This window comes from Notechis scutatus, chromosome 5, assembly GCF_049901735.1.
Source record: "Notechis scutatus isolate UNSWTSFEM ecotype Mainland chromosome 5, rNotScu1.2, whole genome shotgun sequence".
NCBI classification, from domain to species: Eukaryota; Metazoa; Chordata; class Lepidosauria; order Squamata; family Elapidae; genus Notechis; species Notechis scutatus.
Window position 1 is genome coordinate 2526718 of NC_142013.1, and position 20172 is coordinate 2546889.

At 45.5% G+C, this 20172-nt stretch overlaps 1 protein-coding gene and 1 long non-coding RNA gene across 3 annotated transcripts in view; both read left to right on the forward strand.

The window, feature by feature from the left end:
* Positions 1–18469, forward strand: part of RAB6A (RAB6A, member RAS oncogene family) — a 54257-nt gene extending 35788 nt beyond the window's left edge. The window contains exons 4-8 of one of the 2 annotated variants that reach the window (XM_026689380.2): positions 2921–3026; positions 8183–8294; positions 10924–11017; positions 12983–13049; positions 15980–18469. In XM_026689380.2, the coding sequence (XP_026545165.1) occupies positions 2921–3026; positions 8183–8294; positions 10924–11017; positions 12983–13049; positions 15980–16044 (444 nt within the window). In that variant the 3' untranslated portion in view covers positions 16045–18469. Of the gene's footprint in view, positions 1–2737; positions 2844–2920; positions 3027–8182; positions 8295–10923; positions 11018–12982; positions 13050–15979 lie in introns of both variants that reach the window. The other variant, XM_026689381.2, reaches the window with a different exon arrangement.
* Positions 18470–19316: 847 nt separating this feature from the next.
* LOC148130339 (uncharacterized) lies at positions 19317–20086 on the forward strand. The gene is made up of 2 exons (XR_015749692.1): positions 19317–19604; positions 19693–20086. It is a non-coding gene; the product is annotated as an uncharacterized LOC148130339 (long non-coding RNA).
* Positions 20087–20172: the final 86 nt, after the last annotated feature.

A 20172-nucleotide genomic window follows, 5' to 3' on the forward strand; every position in this document is an offset into this window, starting at 1 on the left:
CTAGTGCTTTCCAGCCCCCTCTCAGTGGTTTACAGAGTCGGCATATTTGCCCTCAACCATCTTCCACATTTTAGGGAGGGAAGGCCGAGTCAGCCTGGAGCCAGTCAGGATCGAACTCCTGTCCATGAGCAGGGAGTTAGCCTGTAGTACTGCATTCTAACCAATACGCCACATCAGGGCTCAGTACCAAAAACAATGAGCGCCAAACAAATTTTCCCCACGAGGAATAATAGAGCAAGCCACAAGGCAGCCGACACTCACAAGTTCTAGCTTGTGCATTGAATATCAAACCTACGACAAGTACCACAGGACAAAATGTTCAGGTCAAGTACCACATGGGATGAGTTTCAAACAGTAGCAAGGTACCACTGTAGAAGCAAATCAAATGAAGTGAGAATCCTGTGTACAGTGACAATCCAGATGTTCTGCTCGGTGAGAAATCACCTCAAATTTCCCTGTGACAGAAAAGACACTTGCCCAATTATTTATTTATTTTTTAAAAAGCCAAGCCTTTCTTTCCTATATTTAATAATAGATAGGATAGTTTTAACCTTACGGTGATACGGAAGTGCTGGAAACTACCATCGGCCCTCGCAAGTAAACCGGACAGGGAAATACGAGTAGATGAGCTAACTCCAGTGTATTGTAAGGCTACATTACGAGAATTTTGCAAGTCTGAAAGTACGAAACAACTTGTCAGGATTCCGGCAGTGACCCCCCATTTAAATCCTGAGTCTCAAGCCAAACTTCCAAAACTTCCAAAGGATTTATTGGGAGTTAACACGTCTGGCACTAACTGGGTGTAGCCGACTCTGAGGCACATCATTCACTGTCATCCTTGACCCTGGTTTTCCTCCCACCCCCTGGGTGTATCGTAATTCATATCCTCCAATGGGACACCTCCATAGCCCAGAGTCATCCATCAGGCTCTCCAGTTAGAATTTTGCACGGCAGAAACTTCAGTCGCCTAGAAACTATCTTTGAAAACATTGATGGAATGCAGTTTTGGTTTTGCAAGCTGCCGCACTGCTCCCCCCACCCTTTCGGTTGGCAACTCTTAAAAAGACCAGAGAAATATTTTACGAGTTGACACTCCTGCGGTCTCTTTTTTACCGTCTGTTTAGTTAGGGTTGATTCTCTTTTTTCTCTGCTCTGTTACGCAGCTGCAGGCTAGGCTGCCTGTTATCTATGCGGCATCTCTATGACCCCACCATACCTCCCATTACCCCCCATGCCGTCACCGATACATTTTGATACTTTCCGCATTACCGGCTGTCCTCGACTTACCACCACGATTGAGCCCCAAATTTCCGCTGCTGAGCAAGACATTTCTTAAGCGAGTTTTTTTTTCCCCACACGACCTGTCTTGCCACAGTTGTTGAATGGATCGCTGCAGTTGTTAGTAACCTTGTTGTCATACGAATCTGGCTTTCCCCCTTGACTTGGCTCGTCAGAAAGTCGCAAAAGGAGATCGCCCCCGAGACACTGCGACCGCCATAAATACGAACCAGTTGCCAAGCATCCAAATTTGAATCACATGATCACGGGGAATACTGCAACGGTCGTAAGTGTGGAAAACGGTCGTAAGTCACTTTTTTTCAGTGCCGTTGTAGGTTCAGACAGTCACTAAACAAACTGTTGTAAGTCAAGGACTACCTGTACTGCTCCCCACGCCCATAATGGAGTTCCACATGCCAACCATGATGGTTTCTGGGCAATGTGGAGATTCAGACCCTGCTTAGCTGCCGGGGCCTTTTTGTTCCTTCTGACCATCTCCAGTTGGAATATCAACCAATCTTATCAAATTTTGCTTACCTTCCTAGTCCAGCATATCATTTTGAATAGAATCCTCCGGCCCAAAGCCATCAAAATGAAACTAATAACCCTTTGGGGTTAAATTTGTAAAAAAATCATACTGTTAAAAAAGATTTCCCGTGCTGTTTCATGTTCATTTTTTTTAAAAAAAAAATATGATTAAAAAATATGCAGTACATGGCTGGCAATCGGCTTTGTTCCTAACACCCGCTGATTTCCCACAGCCCCTTTTTGGTTATCCCAGCCTTCTTGCAAAACCTTTTAACTCAAGAGCAGGGATGTGCAACTCTTTAGTGACTCTTAAGACTTGTGGACTTCCAACTCCCAGAATTCCCCCCCCCCAGGGAGGTTTTCAAGAAGAGACCAGACCCTGCCATTTGTCCTGAGCGGTATAGGATCTCCTGCTTGAGCCAGGGGGGGTGGGCTAGAAGACCTCCAGGGTCCCTTCCCACTGTTGTTCTGTTACTCTGCCGGAGAATTCTGGGAGTTGAAGTCCACAAGTCTTAAAAGTTGCCAAGGTTGCACATCCCTGCTTGCTTTTCTCCCTCTTGCAGGCCAATTCTCCTTTGCTGGCCTGCTGCCCCCACGAGATACGAGATACGCTGACACGCTGCCTGCCTGATCTCCAAAGTTAGCTGGGTTTCCCTGCCTTCCCCTCCTAAACACACACCCCCCCGCCCCCCAGAAAGGTTCCTGGATTCACCCAGAGCCCCCTGAGGAATTCTCGCGGCCTGCTTCTGCTTGCAACCTCGACGTTAACACCTTCCGTGCATGAGTTTTTAAAAAATAATTTTAAAAAAGAAAACGTTTTGCTTTTTTATTTAAAAAAAAAAGCAGTGGAAAATTTTGTTCGTTTTAGTGGCGGTTTGGCTTTTTTTTTTTTCTTTTTTTTTCCTTTTAAATTTTCTCCCATCCCCCACAGATTAGGTTGCAGCTCTGGGATACTGCGGGCCAGGAACGTTTCCGTAGCCTCATTCCCAGTTACATCCGCGACTCTGCCGCCGCTGTAGTAGTATACGATATTACAAGTAGGTATATCTAGCTCTGGCTTTTGACTTGTTTTTTTTTTTTTTTTGTCTTGCTTGTTTTGACCGATTTTCGTTAGGTACGGTTACAATTGTGGGACACGGCAGGCCAAGAGCGGTTCAGGAGCTTGATTCCTAGCTACATTCGTGACTCCACTGTTGCAGTTGTTGTGTATGATATCACAAGTGAGTGGGGAGGGGGTGCATTTCCAGTATTCTTGGTGCATGCTCTTCCTTCCTACCTTCCTTCCTTCCTTCCTTCCTTCCTTCCCTCCCTTCCGTTTCCTTTTCCTTTCTTTCCCCCTTAACCTCCTCCTTTCCTTTCCTTTCCTTCCCCCTTTCCTTTCCTTTCCTTTCCTTTCCTTTCCTTTCCTTTCCTTTCCTTTCTCCTTCCTTCCTAATTTCCTTCCTTTCCCTCTCCTTTCTTCCTCCTTTCCTTTCCTCCCACCCTCTCTCCTTCTACCTTCCTCCTTCCCTTCCTTTCCCTTCCTCCTTTCTTTCTAACTTCCTTCCTCCCCCTTTCCTTTCTTCCTCCTTACCCTTCTTTCCTCCTTTCATTTCCTTCCCTCCCACCCTCTCTACCTTTCGTTTCCTTCTTTCCTTTTCCATTTCCTTTCCTTTTCTGTTTCCCTCCCATTCCCCCTTTTCCTTTCGTTCCTTACTTTCTCCCCTCCCCTTCAAGCGAAGCTGTGCATGCTATACCACAGTTGTGCTTGTCCTTCCCTGTGGCATGAAAATGGTTTTCTTGCCTGGAGCTTCAAGCAGGAGGCTCTCTACCATGCTTCAAACGGACAGGAACCTGTTTGACAGGATTCTCCACCGGGGCTCAACCCTAGAGGTGGCCAGGGACTGCACCCACAATCTACAGAGCCATAAGATTGACTCGTGAATGTGTGCAGGAAGCATTTTCTTCCCTATTCATTAGACCAAATTAATGTGCATGTTCAAGATTTGAAAGGGGACTCCAGCTTGAAAGCTAGACTTTTTCGAAAGAGGCTTCCTGGTTTTTCCAGTTCTTTAAATTTAAAACATTCTGTCATCTCCTGAGCAAACCGTGGAGTTTTTGCTTCCTCTAGACTAGAGGCAAATCCTCTCAGTTTTGTTGATTCTGCTTCTCACTGTTCTCTCTTGTGCATTCCTTCCCTCCCTGTATATGTGCTCAGAATCCCTGAAAGCAACCCCAGTCTCATCACGGTCTCAATTCATCTGCTGTTCTGTGGGTATTATTGTCCTGTGTTGCCTTTAAGTTTTTCGAGTTTCTCTATTGAAATCCTTCATTGTTGTTTTTGCATTGCTCCTCAAAGCTCCAGGGATTGTAACATCCTGTTCTCATGTACACAAAAACCTTCTTTCCACCCCCCCACTCCTTCGAATTAGTTTCACTGATTAATTTCCTATAAAGGTATGTACTTTTCAAAGAACCATATTTAGATATTTCCCTCTCCGTCTGTAAAGCACAGACACACAAAATACTAGTAAGCATTCTTGAAATCTTATTTTTATTGCAAGTACATTAAGCAACTGCTGGTTTCTCTTCAGTTTCAGATCTGCCTTTGAAATAAACTGAATGAAGAGGAATTGATATTGAAACATGAAGGAAAAAAAATTGAGTTCTTTTTATAAAATCTAGACATTGCCTGAATGCTTTTGAGTTTTAATGTAGTGTACTCAAGCATGACAAAAATATATATTATATATATCCAGTGTACTCAAGCATGACAAAAATATATATTATTAATTGATTGGCAGATGAAACCATTTCACTTCTGAGAGTATAATTTGCTGTTTTGAAAAGTTGGTTCCTATGAAATGTTTTTTCCCCCCTGACCTAAAGCTACAATATGGAAGTCTGTAGAAGATTCTCAGTCACCCAGGTCAGTGTTCTCCCAAAGGTGCTTTTTCAGGAGGCAACTGGACTTTCTTGTTTTTTCTTTGAAAACATTTCACTTCTCATCCAAGAAGCTTCTTCAGCTCTGACTGGATGGTGGGGAAGGGAAGGATTGATATTCCTTGCAGACAGAACTGGTCATTTGCCATCCTTTTAATGAGTCATTGAGGCCACTTGGAGGTTTGCCTGTGTCCTCAGGGTCACCTAAGTCGTGCTCCTGTTTCCTGTGGCCCGCAATTTTTCCCTCTGGAAATCCATTCCTACTCTCACACCATTCAAAGGATACTCATACCAAATTGCATAGCTAAAAGTCTGAAAGAAAAAGAAAAAACAAGAAAATGCCGTTGCCTCGTAAATTGCAGAAAAAATTGCAGACTACAGGAACCATTAGCCCTACTCAGGTGACCCCGAGGACCACAGATAAACCTCCAAATGGCCTCAACGACCCTCTAAAAAGGATGCAGATGACCAGCTGTCCGCAAGGAGTATAAATCCTTCCATCCTTCATCATCCAGTCAGAGCTGAAGAAGCTTCTTGGATGAGAAGCGAAACATCTTCAAAAGAAAAAAAGCAAGAAAAAGCAAGGTGCCTCCTGAAAAAAGCACCTTTAGGATTACAATATGGAAGCATTAATGAGATGGGTCGTGGCACTAATAACCTGGTTGCGATGCCAAGAAAAAAAACATGTTGCTTCTGTGTCACTATCAATGTCTATTGAGACCTGGGGCCCGTTTGCTTCTTACTCATCGAATCAAATCCCTTCCCTGCCCTGACAAGTTGCTTTCAATACCTTTGGGGAATTTTGCAGTAGACGTACTGTGTGCAGGTGATATTTTTAGATTGATGAACACATTTGGAACATTGAAAACCATGTTGTGGATGTTATTGCGCTGATGACGCTACCCTAATAGCCAATAATGCAACGGATCTACAAGCTCAAGGAATAAAAGTCGAGCAGCACGGTGGAAAAAAAGAATGGAACTAACATTAAATGAAAAGAAGATGGAACTAATGTTTGTAAGCCGCCCAGAGTCACTGAGGGTGAGTTGGGTGGCCAGATAAATCTTAAGAAATAAAGACAGACTATGGGTAGAAAGGAATTCTAGCTTTAAAATTGACAATGAAGATCTCAAAGTGGTGGGCAGCTTCTGCCTTTAGCACCAGAGGTCAGCACTAAAGGAGCAAGCGGTCAAGAAAAATGCCCAGCAAACTAAGTAGTGTAACCATGGAGAAGATGTTCAGATGCCAGGATGTGTTCTGACCCAACCAGGTTCCCAAAGAGCAAACAGAGACAAAGGCAGCAGCCCCCACCTTTTAAGGTTTAATAACGAATTCTGTTCTGAAGGCTGCTTTCCACGAATTAGCTCCGACAAGAAAGAGCCTTGCCAAGTTGTTCGTCAAGGCTGCCAAAAACCCAGAGATGAGAACTAATTTTCAAAATTCTCCAAACACGAACTAAGATGTCCACCAGTTGAGCTTCAGAGCTTCTTTGCTTTCTGCAAAGAACGCTTTTTCAAACCGGGCTTTTATCCTCTTGAGGGAGGGGCCATTACCTTGCAGCCTTACTCCCGAGTCGCCTGTGCTGCTGTAATTGTTCTTTCCTCCGAGCAATCCTTCGTGCACATGCACTTGGCACAGGCTCCTCAGGAACCTCCTCGTCACTGCTGCCAGCCCCCACAATCTCTGAAGGCAGCAGTCCACTCCCTGATGGTCCTGGCCCCTCATCTGAGTCCTCACTCTCCTCAGCCGTCCGCACCTGCTGCCGGCTAACCACCACAGGATGTGTCCATGTCTATAAAGATCAGAAGAGGTCAAACTTTGGACTTCGGGGGTTGGAGAAAACTTCTGAGAAGTCCATTAGCTGCCAAGAAAACCAACCAATGAGCCAAGAGACAAATTGATGCAGATTTTACATGTCCGGGCTCAAATAATCCCACTTTAGACACAGGCAAAGACTTGACTCCCTGGAGGAGGCTGGGAAGCATGGAAGGAAAGAGAAGAAGAGGACAAACAGTAGTCAGAAGGATGGACTATGATGCAAGGGTGATGGGAACATTATTAGAAGACTCAGAAGGGCAGATTAGGGGCAAATCTTCACAGAGAAATTTTAACTACGCCAGGGGTCTCCAACCTCGGCCATTTTAAGACTTGTGGACTTCAACTCCCAGAATCCCTCAGCCAGCAAAGCAGAGGTCTCCAACCTCGGCCATTTTAAGACTTGTGGAATTCAACGCCCAGAATCCCTCAGCCAGCAAAGCAGAGGTCTCCAATCTCGGCCATTTTAAGACTTGTGGACTTCAACTCCCAGAATCCCTCAGCCAGCAAAGCAGAGGTCTCCAACCTCGGCCATTTTAAGACTTGTGGACTTCAACTCCCAGAATCCCTCAGCCAGCAAAGCAGAGGTCTCCAACCTCGGCCATTTTAAGACTTGTGGACTTCAACGCCCAGAATCCCTCAGCCAGCAAAGCAGAGGTCTCCAACCTCGGCCATTTTAAGACTTGTGGACTTCAACGCCCAGAATCCCTCAGCCAGCAAAGCAGAGGTCTCCAACCTCGGCCATTTTAAGACTTGTGGACTTCAACTCCCAGAATCCTCAGCCAGCAAAGCAGAGGTCTCCAACCTCAGCCATTTTAAGACTTTTGGACTTCAACTCCCAGAATTCCTCAGCCAGCAAAGCAGAGGTCTCCAACCTCGGCCATTTTAAGACTTGTGGACTTCAACGCCCAGAATCCCTCAGCCAGCAAACAGGTTTGCTAAGATTCAACCATGATTTGATGGCACTTTAGCCATCCATCAAATCCATTGTTGATATTTTCCCACAGAAGATCAGAATAACAGAATTAATATCTGGTATCCGTGGAATTTCTTGTAAATGAAGGTTAGAAGCCGGCATTTTTCCTTTGTAGCAGTCTGGTTCCTGTTGTCAATTAGAAGGTAGAAATACAGTATATTTCCCTGGTCACCACAGGCTTTGATCAGCCCCAATCTTGATGAATCAAGACCAACGATGCCTTACTGATGCTTTGTAGATAGGTAGTCCTCGACTTAACGACCACGACTGAGCCCCAAATTTCTGTTGTTAAGTGAACGTTGCCTCTTTCTTGCCAACGTTAAATGAATCCCTGCAGTTGATAAGTTAGTCCCCCGGTTGTTAAGTGAATCTGGCTTCGACCTTGCTTGTGAGAAGGTCACAAAAGGGGATCACCTGACCTCTGGGATACTGCGACCGTCGTAAATACGAGTCAGTTTTGAAGCGTCCAAATTTTGTTCACGTGACCCTGGGGAGGCTGCAACGGTCATAAGTGTGGGAAAACAGTCCCGAGTCACTTTTCCCAGTGCCGTTGTAACTTCTGAACGGTCACTAAACGAACGGCTGTAAGTCGAGGACTGCCTGTAATGCGTTTTGCCGGCAATGTGCGCCGCAGGTTTCATGCTGTGTGTTTTTCCTTCCCAGATGTAAACTCGTTCCAGCAAACCACAAAATGGATCGATGACGTCAGAACGGAAAGGGGTAGCGATGTCATCATCATGCTTGTAGGAAACAAAACAGATCTAGCAGATAAGAGGTGAGGAGACAAGACACCCCACTTTTCTGACTCGGCTGAATCTATTTTATTTGGGGGGGGGAGTGTAATCTGTACAGATGGATGGAAAATTGTGGATAGATATAGACAGACAGAGCAGGCCAAGCGCCCCAAATGCAGATATGTGACCACCAGGGGTGGGATTCAAATTTTTTAACAACCAGTTTTATGGGCATGGCTTAGTTGAGGGGCATGGCTTGGTGGTCATGTTATTGACTGGGTGTGGCCAACTCAATATCACTCACATCGAGGCACGCATCTCCTCGCCTGGCCTCTCATGACTGTGGGGATGTAGCAACAGTCGTAAGTGTGAAAAATGGTCATAAGTCACTTTTTTCAGTGCCATTGTAACTTTGAATGGTCACTCCATACAAGCAAAGTACCAGCAAAGGAGAGGAAAAAAAATCCAGAGACGTTCCTGAGACAGGGAGTCTAGTCCTGCCAAGAATGTAATAAGGGTTAACGGAGAGGCAGTTTCTGTAAGCAACACCAGAATGTTTCCTTCCTGCCTTCCTTACAGGATTAGCCCTGTAATTTCTTCTAATTTCTTCTCCGAACTGCTTAGAATGTTAAGAACCGGTTCTAGCAAATACGTGCGAACTGGTAGAATCCCACCCCTGGTGACCACGGGTGGGGTGTGTGTGGACCCATTAGAACTTTAGAACCAGGTCGTAAGTAACCCTGGGGAAGTTCAACATAACTTCAAGCAGTCACTAAGCGATCGGTCATAGATTGAGGACTACCTGTTATCTTTCCTGCTGACTTGTGGTCTGCTGGAGAGATTCCCCAATCTCTTCTCCCATGTTAGCCCTGAAAAGCAAACGCCCCACTTCAACCCCTCTTTGCTTCACTCTGCCCTCTCCTGTGTCCCATGAAAAAGACGTCCCCCTCGGAGAATAGGTCGTTACCTTTATTGTCAGAGTACAACATGTGTGTACAATGAGATTGGCTGAGCCTCCCTTCGTGCACACATACACACACCCCAACACAACTCACAGGACAGGACAGAAGTCCCTAACTCAGTCCCAGTCTTATTACACCAGGTGACCTTGTTGCACAACACACCAGCCCTGCAAGTCTGTCATACGATGTTGACATGAAGTTATTTTCCATTCAGGAGTCTAACAGCCCACAGGTGGAAACTGTTTTTCAGCCTGTTGGTGCGGCTGGCTCTGCTTCTCTATCTCCTTCCCGATGGCAGGAGAGTGAAGAAGGGTTGACCAGGGTGTGAGTCGTCCCTGAGGATTTTCCTCACTCTTCTAAGGCAGCGAGCCCCGGCGAGGTCATCTAGTGGTGTTGGGACAGCCCACGATGCTTTGTGCTATGCTCAAACTGTGCTGTGGATGTGACAACAAGACTTGGTTTATTTTATTTACAGGTTGTTCAGTTGGTTTTAACCTGTGCATCCATTGAGTGTTGAGCTGTGTGTATTAAATCTTCCCTGTTAGCTGCCTAATTTTAAATTCCTCACTATTTAAATGGCATTTTATGAGATTCTCTTCTCTCCTTCCCTTAGATTTTGCTTTGTAAATTGCCATGCAAATAAAACCATAAAAGCCATAAGTACAAACCTTTCTAATGAATGGAGGTTTCTTCCTTAAAGCATCTAAGACAGGGGTCCCCAACCACCGGGCCCCGGACTGGTACCGGTCCGTGGATCATTTTGTACCGGGCCGCAAAGAATGTTTGCTTGGGCGCCGCCATCTTGTTTCGACGGCGCTTGAGAAAGTGCTTCCGGGTGAGCTTGTCGGTCGTCGGTTGGAAAGTGGCGTTTGGGTGCTGAAGGAATCCTCGCGCCTTAGTTTCGTCGAAGAGGGAGGGGCGGCTTCGAACGAAGAGCCGTCCCGATGGCGGTGGAGTCTCGCGTTACTCAGGAGGAGATTAAGAAAGAGCCCGAAAATCCCATCGACCGCGAGAAGGTACAGAGGAGGAGTTGAAGGTGGCGGGGAGAAGCGGGGGACGGCTGGCTGACGGCTGGCCCCTACCCGGTCCTTGAAAAAGTTTCTGCGTGAAACTGGTCCCTGGTACAAAAAAGGTTGGGGACCACTGATCTATAAGATGTAGCCATTGTAACCATTCTGAAATGGTGGTTTTTTGTTTTTTTTTCTTTTGCAATATTTTTTTTATTTTTGTTTCAACAAGCATATCATTATGTGAAGTGTGGTTCTGGAGTGTCTTACATTTTAAAACAAATATGACAATATTCTTCATATATAATACAATTGACAATCTTATAAAATTTGGTATTAATACACATATTTTGTTAAATTATCAATCTTGATTATTCAATATTACAGTATGTTATTTTTATGTCAACCTTTATATTCTTAACATCACTTCTTTTTCTACAGATATTATATTAATCATATTTGCAGTGTTTAATGAATTATATATTTCTAATAACAATTCACAAATTTATATTGAATTATAATTTTCCATTGCTTATCCCCTTTTTAATTTTTAATTATGCCATTACTATATTTAAGAAAAAAATCCCACTCGCATTAAAACTTCAATTATTCCTGAAACGGTGGTTTTCTTGTGGATACACTTTTTGAGGAAGCCAAGACTGCAGTTCTCTTGCTATGATTCTCTTCTTTTCTTTTTCCAGACAAGTATCTATTGAGGAAGGGGAAAGGAAAGCCAAAGAGCTGAATGTGATGTTCATTGAAACTAGCGCAAAGGCCGGATATAACGTAAAACAAGTGAGTAAAATAAGGAGCTGCAGATTGTTATGTCTCACAGCACGGATCTCCAAACGTGGCCCCTTTAAGACTTGTGGACTTCAACTCCCAGAATTCCTCACGGTATGGCTGGCTGAGGAATTCTGGGAGTTGAAGTCCACAAGTCTTAAAGGGGCCGCTTTTGGTGGCCCCTGCCTTACAGTCAAAGAAGAAAAGTGTCATTCCAGGCTTTCAAGATCAGTTACAAATCATGTAAATGTTTACTCTAAGGTTGTTTGATCAGAATTGAAGGGGCTTGACTTGTCCTCCAAACCACCCAAAGGGCAGGGCAAGAAGTTATGGGTGAAAACCTGAGAGATCCAATCTAAAAGGAAGGAGAAATTTTAGGGCAGTGAGAAGAATTAATCAGTGGAACAACTTGTCTCCCAGAGTTCAGGGTGGTCCATTAAGGGAGGTTTTTCAAACTGGACTGGACAACCCATTTGACTGGGATGGGATCAGAGGTGGGTATTCAGCAGGTTCTGACCAGTTCTGGAGAACCAGTAGCGGAAATTTTGAGTAGTTCAGAGAACCAGCAAATCCCACCTCTGACCGGAGATTTTGCAGTATCCTTCCCCTGCCACACCCACCAAGCCACGCCCACAGAACCGGTAGTAAAAAAAATGGAATCCCATCACTGGATGGGATATAAGATCTTCTGCCTTTATTATTATTATTATTATTATTATTATTATTATTATTATTATTATTATTATTATTATTATTATTATTATTATTTAACATAAAAAATTCAATGTCTACATAAACAGTGTGTTGTCTGGGTACAGTTAATTTTGAGAAATAACAGTAGAAATAACAATATTCATAACATTAATAATGATCACATCATAATAATCGTATTTGCTTATCCATTTGAGTAAACATTCCTTATAAAATCAATCATTCTCTTATACTTTTAAATTTCTAACCCGCTTCTGCTAGTTAGCCATTGATAATACAAATCCCCCGTATTCAATGTCTTCCTTCTCTTAAGGTCTTCTACCTTGAGCAGGGGGTTGTGGCATCTCCATGGTCACTGGATCAAAGTTCAGACCCTTTGGCAACTGACTTATATTTATGATGGTCGCAGTAGCTCAGAGTCACATGTGTCAGGGCTCCAACAAATCCACCCCCATTCAAATCATAAGTCTCTAGCCGCATCTCTCAGAGAGAAAAAAATGATTTATTAGGAGTGGCCATATTGGCGTTAGCTGGGTGCAGCCGACACTAAAATACATCATTCATTAAGCCCCTTGACCCTGGTCTTCCTCCCACCCCCTGGATGTATATTCTCCAATGGGACACATCCATAGCCAGGAGTCATCAAACATGCTCTCCAGTAATAATCTTGCGTGCCAACAGCTTCGGCTACCTAGCAATTATCTGAAGCATTTAAGGAATGCACTGCTTTCCTCCCTCCCTTTCTGCTGGCAACTAAAAAGACCAAAGAAGTATTTTTTTTTTTTTAGTTGACATTGATCCCCTTTGGCGACCTTCGGACGAGCAAAGTCAACGGGGAAGCCAGATTGAAGTAACTCTTTTATTAACTTAACAGCTGCAATGATTCCCTTAACTAGGGTGTCCCAAAGGAGCTTTTTTTTTTTTTTTTTTTTTTTTTGGATTTTCTGGTTTTTCTCTGAAGACGTTTCGCTTCTCATCCAAGAAGCTTCTTCAGTTCTGAGCTGCTCACTTTGGGATGAACACCCTTCGAATGGTGCGGGGCATATGAACGGATGTCCAGCAAAATTGCAGACTCTAGGAATCTTCCATTAAAACGAACGGCTTTTTTTTTTTTTATTGAACACTGATTCAAAGGCGTCAATTGCACCTGGTATAAAAATCCAGAGCCTTAAAAGCGCAGGATATTGTCCTTGTCCCCTTCTATTGATCCATCTTGCTTTCCCCCTTCCTCCCCCTCTAACTTCCTTCCTTCGTTTTCCCCCTCAGCTTTTCCGACGTGTGGCGGCTGCTTTGCCCGGCATGGAAAGCACGCAGGAGAAGAGCAGAGAAGACAGTATCCTTCGATCCACGCTCGGGTCGGTGAAGCAATCCACTCACTGGTGTGGAGGTTTTGGATGGTGGCGGGGAGCACCCCTGGGGGACAAGGTCAAAGCAGATCTGTTCTGACCCAGGCTCCCCAAACCCTCTGGAGTGGAATCAAATTCCCTTTAGGAGGAGCGCCAGCAGCCCCGGCAAAAAGTATCCCCCCCCCCCTCTCTCTCTCTCACCGCAGGCGAACAAGCCCGTCCATCCGGGAGATGAGTAGTTGTCTGCCACACCTATTTCTCTCCCCCTCCTGCCTTTTATCCCCAGAGCAAGGGAAGGGCTTCGCTAGCAGCGGTGGCTCTTCCGTCCCGGTTTGCTCTGTACAAAAAACCCCTGAGGTTTATTTAAGCCTTTGGTGTTTTTTTTTTTTTTTTTGCCTGGCTATCTCGCTGTGAGGCTGCTGTGGGCGACTTACAGGAATAGAAAGGAATCGGAATGAAAAGAGGCGTAAACAGAAGTCAATCTGTATATATATATAAAAGCGAAATGCCCCTCACACATCATCACAAAATCTCCAGAACCGTAAAGCCTACAAGCTTGCAATTTGGCCCGTAGGTTCCTCTTGGCTTCTAGGGGCTCTCACTAAGAAAGGATTTTTGGAAATGACCATCAGAGCATTTAGAGCAGGGGTCCCCAACCACCGGTCCGCGGACCGGTACCAGTCCGTGGAACAAATCCTACCGGGCCGCTGGTTTGCTGGGCGCCGCCATCTTGTTTTGATGAAAAAGTGCTTCCGGTGAGCTTTTCCGGGTAGAAAGCTCACCGGAAGCACTTTTTCATCAAAACAAGATGGCGCGCCAGCTGATGCCGGTACCGGTCGCGGCGCCCAGCTGATGCCGGTACCGGGCCGCGGCATAAAAAAGGTTGGGGACCACTGATTTAGAGTATTTCCTATATTATTATCATTATTACTAACACGCTCTGATGCTAAAGAGTTCTACTCCCCCTCCCCACCTGAAAAGAAACCTGTTCCCAATGCAAAACACAAGCAGAGGAGAGGCGTTTAAGCTTCAGAGCAGCAACCAGCTTTAGTACAGAACAGTTGAGCTAAGCCACACCCAGGCTCCTTGCTGTCCTCCTTGCTCACATAGCAAATACTGCTTCAGTTTCCAAACAGCCCTCACTTCTCTCACACACTGGCAGGACGCTTGCCAGATGAATACCGATGGATGCTGGTAGGCAGAGGCAGAATTCCCTCCCCCCTTATTTTCCTCCCCCAAAACTAAGCCCGGCCACATCGTTTTGTAGCGAAGCACCTGGGTAAAGAGCCAGTCGAACTGTAAAACAGTGACAAAGGAACACGACAAGAATGACTACATCAATACGATGATCAAAAAGATGGAGAGAAGAGAGCGAGGAGGCGGAGGGGGAGTCTGCCCCCTTCAGTGTGGAAGTCGTGTCCCCCCAAAAAAAATTTGGACCCCAAGGCATTTCTTCAGGGTCTTGTGGAAGGAGGGAAGGTTGGTTACCCTTGGGGGGGCAGTAAGTTCCAAGGGGTGGGCATTGCAGCAGGGAAGGATCTCGATAGACAAGGGGGGTATTTTAACGGACGGGATCCGAAGCAGGCCCTCTCCCCGCCGGGCACAAGCAGGTGGATTTATTTATTTTTTATGACATTTAATTGCCGCCCATCTCGTTTCCAAGGAGTCTTTGTCACTCCCAGCAGAAGCTTCAGACGCTGCTGAGAGTCACCCGACGGGGGCGGCAGCAGCGAATAGAGAGAGAGAGAGAGATTTCTGGGGTCACTTGGGGCCACTAACCCTAAGGAGGAGAAGAGATAAACGGGGTCTCTGGTCTTGAACGGTTCTCCAGGAGGGCAGGGAGGCTAGACTGGTCGTGGGAACCTTCTGCTGGGCCTGTTGGCTGTTCCCTCTCCCTCCAAGCCCTCCGTGAATGAATGGACAGGGAGGAAATGGGGCTTTTTAGCTGTGGCCTCATCGGAAGGACTATTATCCATCTGGGGTCCCTGGTGCTCCCTGAGCTGGGTGGTTTCCTTGCAGACATTTCAGGACCCAGCTAGGGAACGTCATCAGTGCTAGAAGGATTTGTGGAGGAGGACTGTGGTGTCCCCGGGGTTCTCTAAGCTTGGGGGTTTCCTTGCCGACATTTCATGACCCAACCAGGTAACCTCATCAGTGCTAGAAGGGAAGGAGGTTTGCTCTCTTGTTCTGTGCCAGTGCTTTTGTTCTGACCGTGTTGGTGGGAGTTTTCTTGGTGGCCCCCCAGTTAGACTGTTGGAGTTGCTGGTTCCTCGATTAGGATACAGTTTACATGTTGGTGCTTGGTCTAGTGTTACTGTTGCTGTTAGTCTATTTATCTTGACTGCTTGCATTGATGTCAGGTGATGAAAGGTCTGCAGGAAAGCAACCAAGCTCAGAAAGCACTAGGCACTAAACCCCTCAATCCTTCTCCTTCCTCTCTTTATCCTCCTCTTCCTCCTCTCCGCAAATCCCACTCCCTTGTAGCTCTGATGATGTTCCCTAGATGGGTAATGAGATGTCTGCAAGAAAGTAGCCAAGCTCAGAGAGTAAGAAAGACGGCACAGTACTTCTCCTCTTCTTCCTCCTCCCAACCCTCTCTCCCTTGTAGCATTGATGATGTTCCCTAGTTGGGTCATGAAACATCTGCAAGAAAACAACCCAGCTCAGAGACCACCGAGGACCCAAACTCCTTCTCCTTCGTCCTTCCTCTTCCTCCTCCTCCTCCTCCTTGCAAACTCCACTCCCTTCTAGCACTGATGGGGTTACCTGGTTGGGTCATGAAACGTCTGCAGGAAAGCCACCCAGGTCAGAGATTCCCCAAGGACCCTCCCAACCCTCGGCTACCAATTCCATGCCCCGCGAAGCCAGAGAGAGGCCGTGTTTGTGTCTTCCGTTTCCCTTAACGTCTCTTCCCCAGTGATCGACATCAAACTTGAAAAGCCTCAAGAGCCGCCAGTCAGCGAAGGAGGCTGCTCCTGCTAATAGTGTGTTGGGTTTTTTTTGTTTTTATTTCTGTTTTTCCTTCCTTCCTTCCTTCCTCAAACCATCACTGGCTTCTCCTGCTCCTCCCTCCCTCCCTCTCTCCCCGGGACAGCCCTCTCGACAGCCGTGACAGCCGTGTGACGATTGCCTTGCCTCCTCCTCCTCCGCCTCCTCCTCCTTCCCCGCACCTCCTCCACCATCACCACCACTCAACCCCAGCACGGATCCTCATCGCTGCCTGTCTCGTGAAGATGACCCGTTAAGCTTCACCAAGCACAAAACGAAGAAAACACACACGAAAAAGTCGGTGTCTTCATTGCATCCGGAAGGAAAAAGGGGAGAGGGATGTTTGTAAGAGCCCAAACCCACCCGACCGTAATTCCAGTCGTTCTCGAAAAGTTGAGTCCACCTTTTGGGTTTAAGGTCTGTTCCTTTTTTTTTTTTTTTTTTTTTGGCTTTTTTACAAAGAGAATTAAAACGTTGCGCTTGTCAAATGGATGGAAAGTAGCGGGAGAGAAGAGTGGTGGGGTAAGGGTGGCACCCGATTTCGCCGGCAGGGTAGAAGACGCCCGTCGCTGGCCGCCTAGAGCCAAACCCGACGAGAAGACCACGCTGGCCTTTTCCAGTCCAACCTTTTTTGCTTTTGGGGACAAGCAAAACTCCCAAAGATGGCTTGTTAAAACCGGTGTGTGGTTTACTCCTTTTATAGCGCCAAACAAACCATCTTTCGGCATCGGTTGGCGAGATGCTTTTTTTTTCTTCTTCTTCTTCTTTTCTTTTCAAGATGCACACGGTTCCAGACCTTCCGTGTGACGCCCCACTTAAGGGCTTAGAAAAACCCTCTCTGGGTTCCTTGGAGAAGCCCCACAGCTGCAGCACAGTCTCTGGTTGGGGGTTTTTTTTGGTTTTGTTTTTGGTGTTTTTTTTGCCTTTCTGGGAATATTTTCAGAACTGGGCACCTTGTATGGTGGGTGGGCTTGGAAAACAGGTCGGGCCTGTTTTTGAAGAGAAACGACGACCCAAGCGAAACCCGTTTCGAAAATAAGAGGCACTTACACTACGACCAAGCTTGTAAGTTCTCCCGTAAAGTGAGGAAGGAGGACCAGGATAATAAATGAGGCCGTTTTGGCAGCTCAGATCTCAACCGGGGAGGCAGGGGAGAGTGATCAAAGTATGTTTTTAAAAGCCCCTCTTGAAAGGATGATGGGGGTAGGGAGGTTGCATAAGATGGAAACAGAGCTTTCAATTATGCAGGCTGTTGCCTTTACTTTCAGCATTATTATTGTTTCTATTTTCTTTTTTTTACATTCGGTCTTGAGTCTATATATGTACTGCATCATTTGGTTAAGTAACCGTTTGTTTAGTATTATGTTTAACTTAACTACGATTAACGGTGATTTCCTTCAATATTTATTTTCTCTGCTTTAATTTTTTTTAGTGTGCAAGGTTTTTTCTGTCTTTCTTTCTTTCTTTCTTTCTTTCTTTCTTTCTTTCTTTCTTTCTTTTTCTCTCTTTCCTTCCTTCCTTCCTTCCTTCTTTCCTTCCTTCCTTCCGCCCTCCCTCCCTGTCTCTCTCTCTCTCTTTTTTCTTTCTGAATTGGTTAATCCATTTAACGCTTTGGCAATGTTGCAAAATTCTGCGGTTTATTTTGGAAACACATGCATTCTGTCTCATGTATACACACACACACACACACACACACACACACAAAAGACACACCCACGCTACAGAAGTGCACTCTTAATAGTACTAGTCATTGTGAAGTTGCTACGTAAGTTAACACAATTGTAAATACATTGTTTGCCAGGAGAGAGTTTGTGGAGGGGAGGGGATGTGGCAGAAACTTCCCAACTCCTTTTTCTCCAGCAAGGGCTGGTTTTTGAAAAGGCAGCCCAGGTTGGTTCAGAGGCCTCAATGCCAAGTCTCTCTTCCCCCCCCCCCTCCACCCCCCTTTGCATTGTGGAGTCAGAGTGGCAAATCCATCCCTTTGACTTGAGTTTCCAGTAACTTTGCATAATCTCATGTTAAAAGGGCAGATGGACATCAAAATGCTTTTAATGCAATATTGAAGAGGTGATTTTTCCGTTTCCTTTTTTTTTTTTCTTTCAAAGTAGCATGTCTAGAAATAAATGTTTAAACTATGGCAACCGACGACGAACTTAATCCTGAAAAGAAACTCAAAAGGAGACTGGGCTACTTTTTGTTTTGTGTTTTGTTTTTTTCCCCTTCCTTCCTTGTATCGTTGTTATTCTACGTGTGCAGAAATTTTAAACAAAGAATCCCATCTCGCTGCTTTTGAATAACTGAGTTTTCTGTGGTTTGGGTTCTTCGAGCAATTAAATGTGTACACGGGTTGGATTTTTTAAAACATGCACAGAATTTTTTGCTTCCAATAAAGTATCTAATCAAAACACTACGAGGAAAAGGTTTCTCCCTGTTGTTTCTTTTGCTTCCCCTGTTCCCCATCCACTGGCCTCTGCGGTTGTTGGCTTGTTTCGAACTCGGTGCCAGAGCTGAGCATCACATCAATTCTTTGGTCTCCGGATGGGAAGGAAGCATGCAGCTCCCAAATAGGACAGAGTTTCCCAACCTTGCCAACTTTAAGATGGGTAGACCTCAATTCCCCAGCCAGCATACATATAAGGGATTTGCTACAGATTTACTACAGGGATTCACTTAAACCACCATAAAAATGATACCATGGGGTCTGATTCTGCTTATGAACGCAACAATAGAAATTCCAGGCTAATTGTGATTGTTAAGTTGACGGCTGCTTGTAAAGCTGCTTTGCGAGAACAGAACTAATCTGCAGCTATTCAGATTGTTGGCCAAGCAGGCACAAAAACAGCCGAGGAAACGGGGGCCCCCCGTGAATCAGGAAGGCTCATTTACCACCAGTTTTATCAATTACGTAGGAGGCGAAGGCCGGGCAGCCCAAGCAGCCAACCACTTGATAGCCAGCCATCGACACCCCACCCAATCAACAAAATAAAAAGCCACACCACCACACACCATATAAACACCACACACAGAACAGCCCGAAGCACTTGCGTTGCTAGGGAGAAGTTTCCCCGAGAATGGGCTCCGGCACCACGAGTCCAAAAGCTTGGAAGACAACTCTGGTCCCAGTGACCGACCCAGATCGGATCCTGCAATATATTATCCTGGGACACGTAGATTCGTCTTCCGTCGCGAACTAGATTTAACTTGTTCCTTTTTCCTTGTTTCATACCCTCTTTTGTTTTACGCCTTCTTAATTCCCGCATTTGGCATAGCCATGTTTTGTTTTGTGATCAGGAATATGTGTGTGCGTGCGTCCCCGTGCATTAGCCACCGTTTGTAAACGACCATTTCAAGACTGATTTCTTTTTTCTTTTTTTAAACATTCCTTGAGAAACATTCCTTGGTTAAATAGCAGACCTGTTGACTGAATGAAGCAGCTTCATGGAAGCCCCGAAAGGCCAAATGCTGAGAGGAAGTAATTGGAAAATAAACACAATTCTTTCCTTCCCTTAAACACGCACGCAAACGAACACTCCTGGTGTTAACTTTTTTTTCAGGTAAGCTTTCATACTCCCCCTAATTAAGTTAAATGCAGATGAGCTTTGCATCTCCTTACAATGTTTATTTAAAATGAATATTCGACAGGTGCCATTTGGCGGCTGACTGGCACCGGATCGAACCAGAAGGAAAGCAACACAAGATTGCAGCGTTGATGATGTGGAAAAACAGATAACGGCCAGGCACTCTGTTGGAGAGCAAGGTGTTTTTTTTAATCCTTAAATAATTTTTCTTCCAAAATATACATTATTATTATTATTAGTGCTTTAAGCGTTCGATGGAATCAAGCCGCAAACTAACAAACTGGGATATGGTGGCTACGTAGCACGCAGAGAGAAGCAAAGCGAGGTGTGTTTGTGCTGTCGCTAAAGGGGGAGGCCCGGCTTTCAGACCCTGCCACAGGGATGGGATACCCTCAGGAGAGCCACCGCTGGCTTTAAAAAAAAGCTCATCCATCGAGAGCCACGGGGCACCGCTTTCCGGTGGCTTCCCTTGTGAAAAAGCCAGAGTTGTTTCCTTCAAACTCAAAATGACTCCATTTCGTATGCAACTCTCGTTCCGTGATGT